The sequence below is a fragment of the Podarcis liolepis genome, assembly GCF_965112155.1.
Source record: "Podarcis liolepis genome assembly, chromosome: 11".
Classification (NCBI taxonomy): Eukaryota; Metazoa; Chordata; class Lepidosauria; order Squamata; family Lacertidae; genus Podarcis; species Podarcis liolepis.
This window is the reverse complement of record NC_139565.1, coordinates 46,122,671-46,136,220: the sequence shown is the minus strand read 5'-3', so window position 1 is coordinate 46,136,220 and position 13,550 is coordinate 46,122,671. Positions and strand designations below refer to the sequence as shown.

The following is a 13,550-nucleotide window of genomic DNA, read 5'->3' as shown; positions in this document are numbered from 1 at the left end:
CCCATGCATATACGCTCTAGCGAGCATTCAAGATGTCAAGGGCTGTTATTCAGTCCATATACACCTCCCTCTTTCTTTCTTTCTTTCTTTCTTTCTTTCTTTCTTTCTTTCTTTCTTTCTTCGTACAGAACATGTACAAAATTATTCTTCCAGTCTGACTGTCAACAATTCCCTTACACAGATGAAAGTGAGAGACTGAAGTACACAGCTCATAATTTAGAAGAGAAACTAAAATCCCGTGAACAGGTGAGAGCATCTATCTTCAAAACCTTAGGTTTCTTTCTATGGAAGACTGTATGGAGAATCAACCTACTTTCTAGAGAGAGGAGTTGTCTTTTGACAATTTCTCATTTTGATTTTTCCCCCTTATATCGGCATTGTCATCTTCATTGTTATGAGCTACTTGACAATAATCAGATTAGAGTGTTGGTTTCAAATACTTGGTCTTAATTTGTTTTTGGCTCATCTTCTGACATCACAAACACTTGTTCCCATGTATCTATCCAAAAGAGCAGGGTAATATATTAACTGCTTCATTCCGTGTGGCATTATGCAATCATGGTGGAAGTCACAACCATTTCAATACGTATAATCCTGCATAGCAACAATAAATTGCAAGTGTGTAATCTCCTTCATTTTGGAAAGGAAGGACCACAGTCACATGGTATGCTTTTGAATGCAAACCCAGGTTCATCCCCTATTACAGTGTTTCCCAACCACTGTTCCGCGGCACACTAGTGTGCCGCGAGATGTTGCCTGGTGTGCCACGGGAAAAATTAAAAAATTCGAAAGATTTTTTTTTTTAAAGTCAAATTTTCGATTGGGGCGCCGTCACTAGATGACCCCTGGGGTTCCCTCCCTCCCTTCCGCTCTGCGCCTCCCTCCTCCTCCTCCTCCGGGGAGGCCCTTCCTGGCTCTCGGCCAAGGCTTGGCGGCTGCCACTCACTCACTCGCTCGCCCACCCGTCCCTCCATCCCTGCACCCGGCCTCTCCCCCTCCGTCCCTGGCGTGGGGGCTGCCGGGATCCGTAGTCCCCTCGCCCTTGGGCTCCACGCCCGCGCGGGGTGCGCAAACTACGTTTCCCAGCGTGGCCTGGCGGGCCGGGCGTTTTGTTTGAAGCGCTCTTCTCCCGGCCATGGAATGAGCGCGGCGGCGGCGGCCGGGCGGGCAGGGGCTCTTCCGCGCAGACCCCAAGCAGCCTGCCTGCGCCCCCGCGGAGATCGGGCGGCAGGATGGAGCCCGGGGATCCCCGCGGAGGCGGAGGCGGAGGCTGCCCCCCAGGTAGGGCTGTGTCGGGGGTTTTTTATTTTTGCAATGCTGCATCCGCGCCGGAGGGGACGCATCGGACCGCGGGGAGACCCCTTGGCGGGCGTGCAAGGCAATGCATGCGTGCAGGCGTTGCATGGAGTGCAGTGCAATGCAATGGCAACGCGGCGCCCTGCATGCATGCATGCAACTTCCACCGGAGCTCCGGACTTGGCAGGTGAGGGGGGTCCCCAGTGGGTGGCAGAGAGAGCCGGGAGGGCGAAGGGGAGCCGGGGGGGAGCAGCGCTGCTCCCCGAGCCGAGCCCGGGGGGAAACTTCGGCGTCGTTGGAAGCGGAGGCTGGCGGGGGCCCCTCACCTGCAAAACCTGGTCGCCTCTCATATATTTTGTGCATTGCATTCATCGCCCGCTTTCTCCTCCAAGGAGCTCCCGGGGGCGCGCGTGGTTCTCCCCGTGTTATCCTCGCAACAACAGCCCTGCGAGGTGGGTCAGGCGAGTGGCCCAAGGGAGCACCCAGGGATTGTCCTGGCCAGGTGGGGTGATTTGAACCCTGCTCTCTGCCCGGTCTTCGTCCTCATTTAGCCCCCACATGTGCATGACTGTGCATGACTGAGGTTTCCCCCCTCGTCTTGGCTATGGTGTGAGTCTGTGCTGTTAATTAATGGGGTTCTGCCTTCGGAGAAGATGAGCCAGCCCTCAAGGAGGTGATTATGTAATTTGCTAGCAATTCATGTCCCTCCCGGCGTGACGCTGCGCGCTGACGTCACGGGACTGTAATGGTGGTGTGCCTCGAGATTTTTTTCATGAAACAAGTGTGCCTTTGCCCAAAAAAGGTTGGGAAACACTGCCCTATTAAAAGGGCTTGGAAAGACACCTGACCAAGGAGTTTGTCTAGTAGTCTGATGGGGCATATAGCAGTTTTACATTTTCTAAGTCTTTTTTCAAGTTTCATTTAAAGTGGTAAGCTGCAAACAAGTTCAGCCAAAGTAATTTTGTTCCACTGACAACTGGAGTAAGGCTGCAATCAGTCAGAAAAGTTGCACAGGCAGTAAAACATGGCTTAGTTACAAAATGGTAGAAGTTCCCCAACGGTTGGTAAAGGAACACAAGAGAGGCTTGTGAAAGCCATGCAGCTGAATTGGAGCAACCACCTCAGTCTTCCTCACGCATCAAGTTCACAGGTAGACTGGGTGGTAACAAAGGCTTGGTTACCTATATTCTCCCAAGGTAAGGGGAAGTGACATAGCTAAGCCTGATGGGACTACTTACTCAATGGTATTAACACCTTCGTGCATTAATTATACTTAGGAATGCTGGTTATATGAGGCTCGTTATTCCATAGATCTTCCCTTGCTGGTGATCTTGCTTGGATAGAGGTGCTGCAACCGATCCAGCAGCCTCATTTCCTCAGGCTGCTATGATTCCTTCACTTCTGCAATCTGAAGGCAACTGGTAGTTGGAATCAAGTGTTTTTCCAGCTGAGAGCCCAGAGTAAACTCCTGTTTGGCTATTCCTCTCTGACCAGTGGATAGGTCCAGGCTGGTCTTCACCTTGGCATGATGTTCCTGGGAGGTACAAGTCCAACCAACAATCTCCCAGCAGCCCTCTAGCCAATGGATGGATTAACCATAGTGAATGAGACCATAGTGTGCCTTCCTCCTGTTCTGCAATCCCACAGGCACTGGTAGTTGGGCAAGTATAGTTATTTTTCCGGAAGGAGTGGAAAAGCAAACAAGCTTTGTGGTGTGTGAATTGGCCCCATAATCTGGGGGTTAAATTAACTTAAATCCAGTTGTTGCAGCTAAAGTTGTGCTCTTAAAGTAAGACTTATTGAGCTAAATAGGACTGATTTTTTAAAAAGATTGTCACTGTAAACTAGGTGATGGGAGAGGCGCATTATTCCTGTTCTATAAATGGAAATCAGACCTTGGATTCTCTGGCCTCTGAATGAATTCATTACTTCCAAAGTTAATTTTGAAAGGAGTGTTGGCAGTTCAAAGACATGTCAAAAAGAGGATTCAGGGAATTTTGTGGCAACTGAAATTTGTTTAGACAGATCAGTTGCTTATTGTTTTATAATCTCTGCTGCTGGAAAGCTTTATGCTACATTATATAGTCTCGAGATTTTAATTGTATTGTTATTTTAAACTACCTAGAAAATTTGGCTATTGGGTGTTTTGTTTTAAAAGATTGCTTAACTCAATTTATAGGAACATAAAAATATGGTTGATAGACTCATGAGAGAAATTGAAAAGAAGGAGGAGGAACACAAGCTTGAACAATGGAAGCTGCACTATGACGTGAATATAAAATGTAAGCATAAATTGTGTACACTATATGTGAGTGATGCTGAGATTTCTCATGCTTTAAAGCAAAATATTTGGTACTACCTACGGTAGTTCTTTTTCACTAATGAACAGTAGTCTTGGAATTAACTATGGTGGATAAATTCCAGCTTATCTGGATCCCCTAAAATTGTTATGTATTAACCAGCACCATCTTTGATTAATCTGCTCCTCCAATTTTTTTAAAATAATGTTTACATATTGATTTTTTGTGTGTCTAAAATTAAAAAGTTTCTTATTTATTACCCCAGCTTTTCTTGCAAATTTTTGAGTAACATTTTCAAACGTACAGCTTCTCATCACCTTAAAGCCATTTGATTAAATGTAATGATTTTTTTACATTATTTTAATTTTGTTCAAGTTGAAGCCATGGAGAAAGAGCACAAGCTACTAATAGAGAAAAAAGATATGGAGATTTTAGAATTAACTAAACAACTCAGAGCACAAGAAAAAGAAAAACAGGATGAGATAATCAAATTGCAAATAGAGGTACAGTATGCACTAGAAACTCAAGATAGAAGCCAGAAGATAAAAGATTGGGTCTGTTTTATAAAGAAGTATATGCAAATACAAGTCGTAACTTGTGAATAGGAAGTATAACTTTTTAGGAAGAGCCTAGCTTGTTGTTTTACTGGATAAATGATAAGAGCCTTATAGCAGGCTGTTATTCTGCCATAATTGAGAATAATTTCCACTGAAATTAATTAGATGTAATCTAAATAAATGAGTTTCAGATTGAGCTATTAGAATTATGTTGCTTATAATTTTTGTTTCCTTGTTATATTTATGAAAAAGCAGTGGGAGCAAGAAAAATATTTTGAAGTGTTGGGGTTTTTTTGCTCCTAGCAGCACTGAAAATGTATTCATACTTTGAATGTTTTAATATCTACCTTACCCTCTTTTGTCACATGGTTGCAAATTTCCCCACTGTCTCCTATGATTTTAATTATAAATTTCAAAACAGGCATGACCCAGGCAATAAATTTATATTACATTTAACAACATAAGAAGTACCCGGCTGGATTAGACCAAAAGTCTATCTAGTCCAGCATTCTGATCCTACAGAGGCCAACCACATGGCTATGGGATGTCCACAAGTGGGATTGGAGTATAGCAATGCTCTCCCACTCCTGTCCCCTAGCAACTGGGGTGCTGAGATGCACCATCTCTGATACGTAGGTAGTACAGCCATCATAGTTAGTATCCATTACTGGCTTTATCCTCCATGAGTTTAATTCCCTTTAAAGCCATCCAAGTTGGTAGCCTTTACTATCTCTCATGGTAACAATGTCCAGAATTTAACTATGAACTGTGTAATACTCAATCTTCTCAACACCATGCATAATTTATGCCCCTCTCTCTTATCCCTTTGGAAGCCACCCCCCCCCAAAGTCCAATAGCTCCAGGTAGCCTTTTCTCCTGCAAGTTTCTCCAGCCCTGTGGTCGTTTTCGTCACCCTTTTCTAGCTCTACAGTATCCTCCTTGCATTATGGTGAACAAAACTGTACACAGTTTCCCAAACAACCCTCTTAGGTAGATTAGGCCCAAGGTGGTGCTTGGCCCAAGGTAACCCACTGAGCTTCGTGGCTAAGTGGGGATTAAACCTGGAATTCATCCATCCTAGTCCAATATACCACACTGGCTCAAGAATAGTTAAAGTAGAAATATTTGTATGGGTTTTTCCTCGTCCTCCATTATCAACATATTAACATGTGTTTTTGTTTCAGTTCAATGCTGAATTGGTAAAGCTTCAGACCAAAATGCCCAAGTCCTATCCAAATCCCACTTCACTGCCTCAAAACATTTACAGAAGGGTATGTTTTCCAGCACTTTCTAATATCTGAAATGTCTGTGTTTCATTAAATACTTGGATGGCGCACAGTATTTCTGACAATGAGATTTGACTTTAAATGTTTTGTCTTGCCCTCATCACTATATATTAATATCTCTGAAAGTGTAACTCATTGGCCCAGTTCTCCTATTCCTCTGAGGAGTGCCAACCATTGCGAAAATCCCCTATCTAAAAGGGCTTCTCTGTTCATTTTTAAGACTGACCTAATCTATATGCACTCCCCCATTTTTAATGACACTGTGAGCACTGTGTACACATGCATCAGGGTGACATTGTCTGCAACTCCCATCCATTTCTGTAACACTGAAAAATATGCAATAATTAATGTACCCTGGTTGTGGTATTTTAAATTTCAGGCTTTGCAGAATTATTAAATGAAGCTTTTAAAATCCCTTTGGCTGTAGAATAGAAGTGGCAAGATGGGTACAGAAAGAAATGTAGCAACTTTTGAGCATCAGGAGGTGATTATCATAGGTCTCGTCCTCATTGTTTGTGCTATGTTTTAGGCAAAAAATATGGAGTTAATTAAGTAAGTGCTCTAACTTCCAGTGGGACCACCAAGCTGACTCAGTGCCTGGATGTCATATAATACACACAAACTTTTGAAAAGTATTTGAAGATTTTTTCCCCAAAAGCAATGACACCTTTGTTTATATACACTATCTTGGAACCAAGTTCTAATGGGAAATAAAGCATTTGCTTTAATCTTTGCAGAAGCTTCAGCATCTTCAAGAAGAGAAGAATAAGGAAATTGAAGTTCTCCATAATACCATCAGAAACTTGGAACAGAGGCTTGGCAAAGGTGAAGGTGTCCATTTCAAATGTTGACAGTTTTGAGAATTACATGAAAACACAAGTTGTCTGTTTAGGAAGTGTAACTGACAAGTATCACAAGAGGTTAATTGCTTGTTTTGGTTTATTAAAAGTTCTCTTATCCATCATCAACAAAACATGCTTTCCAGTTATATTCTTAACTACTTTCATGCTTAACAAGTGTTCACCATAAAAAAAATTCAAGTTTGTAGGGCAGTGACTTTCCCTATGAAACCATCATGAACTATAGCAAGCACCATCTAAGCAATTCCTGTGTTGAACATTTTCTTTCATGCCTAAATCCTCCACACACAAACACTCAAAAATTCATTTCAGAAAGACAAGGTGTTAACAATGAGACATGCTATTTAGCTAAAGAGAAACATACAAGCTTCATTAATCTGTTATAAAAGTTACCAAAACCAGTCCAAGAATGACAAACCAACAGGAACTGCGAGATAGATAGATCAAGACTTAAATCTGATCAACAGATGTTTTTGACCCTGTTCCTGTTTCTATCACAGCTTCACCTTGCACCCCAAATGCATAATAGCTCTGATACTTAGCTTTGGTGGGACCTTCACAAAAACACAAAAAGATTCATAGTCTATTCTAGTCTTTTTGCCACAGGATCTTAAATGTGCTCGTCCAAAATCTATTACTTGGCTGTTAGAAATTCTGGCAAATCCCTTTGTTTGGAATATCAGCCATCACACACAAACTTTAAAAGTACATCAACTTCTACAATACAGTTTGATCATTAAGTGGCTCTAAAGTTTTAGTGGGGGGAAATTCACATTTTTATATATTTACTTGGTTTTCAAAAAAAACCCAAGAGTTGTTTTTAAGTAGTTAACACATCTTTACTCTCCTCTCCTGTTCTTGGTTGCTATACATCAAACAGAAGCCCCTAGGTTATAGTTTATGCTTCTGTCTTCACAAATGCAAACAGAATGGTAGAAGAGGAAACCAGAAAGATGAGGTAACTAAATGTAGCAAACACTTTAAATGGGCACTGAAAAACAAAAATCCGTACCATTACGAGAATTTCCTTGTTGTTTTTTTAAAGGCAAATCAGCTTACCCAAACAACTCAGTACAAAGCCAATTAAGCAATAGCACTCAACTACAGTTGCAAAACATGAAACTCAAGTACTCCGGCTTAATTGGTTCGTGGACTGAGCTACGTAAGTTGCTTTCTTTCAGGCATTCACGTAACGGTACCAGATGGGAAGCTCACTGATGTAATAGTCACTCAATGTATTTTAACTCTCTTTGGCTCTTGCCAATAAGTGCTTCCAATCAACTTGGAAAAATCTGATGATACCAATGCCTGCATCAATGAATGCATTCTACATTGAGGACTCTTCCCTAGTGTCTTAAGATGCTTAGTTTGTTTTTCAGGCTCAGTTTTCTGCCCTTTCTACTCACTGTCAGGCATCTGAAGCTGCAAGCTCGCCTGCTGCTGCTGGCTGTCAAGCAGCCGTTGGCAGTCGTCACTGGCAAGACTCAATGACATTCTCTGCCAACAGCTGCCCACGTCACCTGCAGGAAGATGGGAGCTCACCACGACAGTGTCAGGAGGCTATGCTATTTAGATCTTCAAACAGCAAGTGCCGACAATGTCAACATCAGTTACCTGTAGTGGGCTTTGTCAGCTCCTGCCAGTTTCAGCTCAACTGCCTCTGGCAAATAGCATTCCCCTTTCGTCAAAGCCTCTTTCTCTGGGGGGGATCCTCCACAGCTGGTTGCTGTGAGGCAGCTTCTACAACATCCTCACTACCTGCCTGACCACCTCTATTTTGATGGCGCCGGTTGTTATGCCGATGCCCATGTCTACGGTGATGGGGTTTCTGGCCTTGATGGCCAAGGGGAGGTGACTGGTCGTGCTGAGAGGGAGGAGGTTCTGCCTCTTCTGGCTTTTCATCTGGCTTTTTTGAAATGTTCCTGCATATTTCTTCAATCTCTGGTGTCTGGAAGGAAAAAGTGCAGACAACATAAATGCACCCTGTTTCGGTAGACAGGTATGTGGCTCCTTAAATACATATGCAAAATATTAGCCGATTCTTATATACCTGCTGTGTAAAATTACAACCTTCAAATTAATGCCCTTATATTGAATGGTGGTAAAGCATTTAACTATTTTCTCTCTCCATAGTAACTTGTAAAATTTCACGATACTACGATCAACACAAAACTCGTTAAGAAAATGCAGGTTTCAGCTCTTTGGTATCATGCGGGAGGCATTAAGAAGATGAGACTTTCTATTTGCATGGTGGCTGTAGCAGTGGCGTAGCGTGGGTTGTCAGCACCCGGGGCAAGGCAAGTAATTTGCGCCCCCTAACCCGTGGATTTGCGCCCCCTAACCCTAACCCCCAGATGTTGCGCCTGGTGCGGCCGGCCCCCCCTGCACCCCCCACGCTATGCCACTGGGCTGTAGAGCCAAAGGGTTGTATCCCATGCTAGCCCTAGTATGAGTAGACAAACTGAAGTCAATGGACAGGACTAACTTAGGTTCATTAATTTAAGTGAGTCTGCTGTGAGTAGGATTTCATTGGCTTCAACTCACTCATTTTATTTATTTATTTATTCAGTTATCCTGACTTTCCAATGAGCTTCCAAATGGGTTTCAGGAGGGCTCCCGTACTTAGCTCCAGAGATGGAGCCACAAAGTGCTTTCCGGTACAAAGTTTGTCAAGACGTGCCTGCACAATGGTTCAGCAGTAGGGAATATGTAAGTTAGAACCCAATGGTGTGGGAGTACTTCGGCTGCATGCATTATAGCAGGTTTCCACCACAAATGAAGCCCATAGCAGCCAAGATTTTCAAAAATCACGTTCAGAATATAAGCTAAAACATGCTTGATCAGGTTTCTGTTTATTCAATTAAATGCACACACACACACAATGGGAAAAGAATATTGTAAAAAAGAAAAGAAAAAAGTACCAGATAAGAGCAGTTTCCACACTTGGATTCACAGTATGTGATCTGAATGGCTTCTTCCACATATGGAAAACTCAGAAAAGAGTAAGGCAAACCAAGATGATACACTAGACGGCCACACCTAGAAAGAAAGTTACCTGGGTTTTAATATCAATGTGAAATAAATTCATGGGGTGGTACTGTATTCAACTATTAGTCATATTCATTAATTTCAATGCATCTACTTGGAACAAAACTTAAGTTTATTACCACCCATAACGTGGAGCTTTTTAGAAATGAGAAATGAATTTCTGTTGTGCTAGATGTCCAGTGTTCTGTTATAATCCATAAAAAATCTATTGCAAGCATTTCACAGCTGCCTCAATCCTATATAGCTAGGTTGCAGGGGTAGAAATGCCATTTGCACAGGCTCTTACAACAGCAAATCATGACAATTTTTCTCCCTGTGAGCATGTTTCTGCTCCCTCCAGGCACCCTCTTACTTCTCAAGCCTCTTTTAAGAGTACAGGGAGCTCTCTGCCAATAAAAACCTTCAAGAGCAGCAAAGTTTGTCCCGAGGCAATAAACCCATGCCTGGGTTGCAATGGGGACTCACATAAATGAATGTGCTTCCTTATTTTCAAAATCAATACACATACCTATATATTAAAAAGTAGCATGTGCAAGGGACAGCTAAGCTACTAGAACTCTTCTCCCTAACATACTGATATCTATGTGCCTGTTGGCTACAACCTAGTATCCCATTTATGGTGGAAATAAGGTTGATATGGATGGGAAGCAGGGCCTTCTCAGCCCTATTCTCCTCAGTGCTATGAAAAACCTTGCCCCATGAGGTTCATTTAGATCTCCTAGCTTTTCCTTTATATACAGACCTGTCATAGATGAGGAAGTCATCCTTCTTTCCGTTTAGTGTAGTCCAGACATCAGGTTGTTTTGCATCCTGCTGGTATACAGGAATGTGCTCCGAAACTTTCTCTCTTAGATGGTTATACTTCAGTTGGGAATGGTGTCCTTGGTGATTGATCACAATAAATGAAACATTTACCAAGCCATCACTTTCAAGCTTCAGTTGCAGATCTTCCAATCTAATAGACACACAGAGAGAAAAATGAATATTTTAAGTGCACTATCCTCCTTCAGGACAGTTTATATTGTTTGTTAAGATGAAATGGTGGCTTCTCAGAATCTATAAACTCCCACTGTTATTACTGGATTTATTTGTGTCTGGACAACTTAGAATTTAAAACAAGCGATCAGCATACAACAACATAACTGTAAAATATTATTTGTGTATGCTATCTTCTAGGGTGTTGTCAGAAATGAGTGACACTGACCTTTTATGGATAGTTCAGATTACCACATATGTGGCTCTGGAGGTATTTGCAATGGAGTTTGCTTGCTTGTTGTGATTGGAAAACAGAACATTTGGCCAAGTGGTATTAATATTATTGCATGTGAAGATTTTAATGCCATGTGGGACAAATGTGGTTCTTGTCTACTCAAAGAATTTAAGATTTTAAAATATGTCCTTGGCAAATCGCTTTACTGTTTAACTGGTTGTATTAAAAGTAAAAAAAAAGAAAAGCAATTGCCATTCTAAAGGCTTTTTCATATGTCTGCCAAAAAAGCCTTTGATCCATCCCCTACTCAAAAAGCACTGTACTAATGCTTGAAAATTAGTAGCAATATGCTGCTTTTTAAAAAGTGGAGATAATGTGGAAATGGATCAGTCATTTTCCTCCTCCTTTCTGTAACTGTCACAGAAGCTGCAAATTGCATGCCCTTGGAGGACAATAAACTGGAAAAGCAGAAGTTAATTTGGCAACTGAGGTTTTCCTTGCTCACTGCAGCCTGAACAATCTGGGTCTCTTTTGCAAGACATCAGCAGTTCTGTCTCCCACCACCCCCTCATACAGTATAAGGCTTTGGAGGTCATTCACCCCAATCTGAAGAATGCAGGGCACTGTGGACTTTCATACTCCTAATATCTGAACAGCTGTATTTTATTTACTAAAGAAACAATACGTATAAGAAGTGGAATGGATTGATGTCCCCCTAAAGCTAGCCAAGGAAGTTTATAATGGGACAGTGTGCAAGAGAACTATGAAGTTGTGAAAGCACTAATGACCTCTGCTATATAATCCCTATGAAACATGTGGTGCTCTGTTGCTTGGGCACTTTCTGGTTTGCTTTTGTTTCATCCAAGCTCTGGATGAAATCCAAAAACGAAAAATGAAGCTTATAGGAGGAGTTTTGTTATTACAAACAGCAGTACAGAATCCAAGCAGTGAAGCCAGACATTTCAGTTTGCGAGCCAAAAATAACTTTTATAACAGAAACACTTTGGGGAGTCATGGAAAAGTAGAGACACCGTAAGTCTGAATGAAAATAAGGAGAAAATCCCACCTCTGTCTTGTATAAACGTGCCTCTTATTTTTGACAACAAGATCCAATCTCCCCCACCAAAATGCAGATGCAAACACAGGCTGTCTTACCTAGAAGCCTGCAACAGGCACATGAATCAGCTGGCTTGAAGAAGGGCTACCACCGTGACGGTACCCCTGGAATCCAGCATTGGATCTTCTTCCCCGATTCGCCATTCTGGAGCCTCTCTGCAACGGCTGCTGGTACCCTGGCTCTCCGTCCCTCCTCCTGGGAGGAGACAGAGAGCCAGGGCAAGTCCCAGGCCAACCCACATGGCAGGGCTTTGGCAGAAAAGAAAAGAAAACAAGTTGAATGCTTCACCCACAACCCCACCAATCACAGAACATGCCTCCTGCCCCTGGCTCCTCCAGAGCAGCAGAATAAACAGACTCCCAATAAATCTGTCCCACTTCTTGTTTTCAAAGACTCCAACCCCACCCCTCGCCTTTCCCTTTCTTTGGGAACCACTGCAGTTATAGCAAACAGCTGTTTAAGTTTGCTATATTCAATTTAATTGAGACAAATGTCAAAATTCAAAGTGTGCAATCATTCCCCGTTTGTATTTATTTCAAAGATACAAGGTTGTGTTCAACTAACTTTTACTCTGGTCTGTTCCAGTGGGTCTGGTCTAAGTTAGCTGTCACCATTAGTTTTAATGGGTCTACTCTGAGTAAAAGCCAGTTGATGTCAACCTCCACTAAAACTACAGTGTGTTTGGAAACCACGGGACTCGCACAACAGCCTGATCCTATGCATATTTACTTGTGAGTAAGGCTGCACGAGAGGGGATGCCCATTGCATAGACTTCTTAAACTGCAATCCTATGTAAACACTTTCATGGGAGCAAAGTGGACTCGACTGTGCTTACTTCTGATTTAATAGGATTGCACTGTTAATGTCAAGCTTTAACTGGTTCCCCCCCTTTCCCCCTCTGTTCCGGCAGCTCTGAACTCGATACATTCTGGAATATATACATTCTGGAATATATACTGTATTCTTTTCCAAAAACCCCTTTATGGAAACAAATAACCAAAGCCCGACAACTCCCCCTCCGAGGAGGCAAACTTGGGGAATCACACTTTGTAAACTAAAGTATCGCTTTGCGCGCGCACAATATATATAAAACCGATTCCCGATTCAACACACAAAAAGACAAAAAATGACTTTTGCAGAAATCGGAAAAGCGAATTTGACAAGGAAACAACAGACTTACCCGGGCCCCACCCTTCGCTTGGCTGCTCCTCGACTTCGCTTGTGTTCTCTCCAGCTACACCATGCAAAGAAAACAAATCTAGCTATCTAGTTAGCAGCTGCAGTTCTCTGATATTTATACTCCGCCTGTTTATCACTTGCAGGCGTGGTTCAAAGTTCAGGGGACTCTTTTGCAATGTCCTTGCAAGCTCCCTGGAGCGAAACCTAGCCAAACGTTTGTTTTCGTTAACTAACTGGAAGTAACAAGAGCTTTTCCTGCCGTCCTGGGAAAAAGAAATGTGCAGGAAAAGTGGCTTTTTTGGGTGGTGCAGTGTCCAATCTCCCCCCAGTAACTCCGAGCTGGTGGTAGAGTCAAAACGTGTGTAGGAAGGACATTAATTCCAAAAAACTTATTACTTGTTTTTAAGGAAAGGAGTATCTGCTGAGCCCGCAATTTTCGTTGTGTCCTTGCCTTGGCCCGATGCACATCCTTTCCTGACATGGGAGCCTGAGCAAATTTCCCTGCCCAACAGCTGGCTTTTGTTTGTATCAGCCTACTTTGAAACCGATTGGCAATACTGATCCAAAGGTTCACAAAGCCTTGGGTGCAGGCGACGGAGACCCAAACACTCCCTAGGGAGGTCTCCACTGGCTGCGTTGTTGTTGTTGTTGTTGTTGTTGTTGAAGTGTGATCTGCAACAAAATATTGCAGTATGAA

At 42.6% G+C, this 13,550-nt stretch overlaps 2 protein-coding genes across 7 annotated transcripts in view; one reads left to right on the top strand and one right to left on the bottom strand.

The window, feature by feature from the left end:
* Positions 1-13,550, top strand: part of CCDC152 (coiled-coil domain containing 152) — a 32,143-nt gene that overhangs the window by 9,042 nt on the left and 9,551 nt on the right. For all 5 annotated transcript variants that reach the window (XR_014517261.1, XR_014517262.1, XR_014517263.1 and 2 more), the window contains exons 5-9: positions 182-246; positions 3,476-3,578; positions 3,972-4,099; positions 5,338-5,424; positions 6,177-6,264. Coding sequence is in view for 1 of the 5 variants with exons in the window: in XM_083466259.1 (XP_083322385.1) it covers positions 182-246; positions 3,476-3,578; positions 3,972-4,099; positions 5,338-5,424; positions 6,177-6,264 (471 nt within the window). In the remaining 4 variants the exon portion in view is untranslated. The remainder of the gene's footprint in view (positions 1-181; positions 247-3,475; positions 3,579-3,971; positions 4,100-5,337; positions 5,425-6,176; positions 6,265-13,550) is intronic.
* Positions 6,361-13,495, bottom strand: SELENOP (selenoprotein P). Of its 2 annotated transcripts, none has more exons than XR_014517273.1 (5): positions 12,855-13,013; positions 11,713-11,922; positions 10,090-10,302; positions 8,695-9,338; positions 6,361-8,538 (listed from the first exon to the last, which is right to left on the bottom strand). XR_014517273.1 is itself a non-coding variant. In XM_083466312.1 (5 exons), the coding sequence occupies exons 2-5, from the start codon at positions 11,733-11,735 to the stop codon at positions 7,984-7,986; spliced, it is 618 nt and encodes a 205-aa protein (XP_083322438.1). In that variant the 5' UTR covers positions 11,736-11,922; positions 12,855-13,495; the 3' UTR covers positions 6,361-7,983. The 2 variants fall into 2 exon arrangements, 1 of the variants encoding a protein (XP_083322438.1); XM_083466312.1 differs by having other exon boundaries at positions 6,361-8,247; positions 9,221-9,338; positions 12,855-13,495.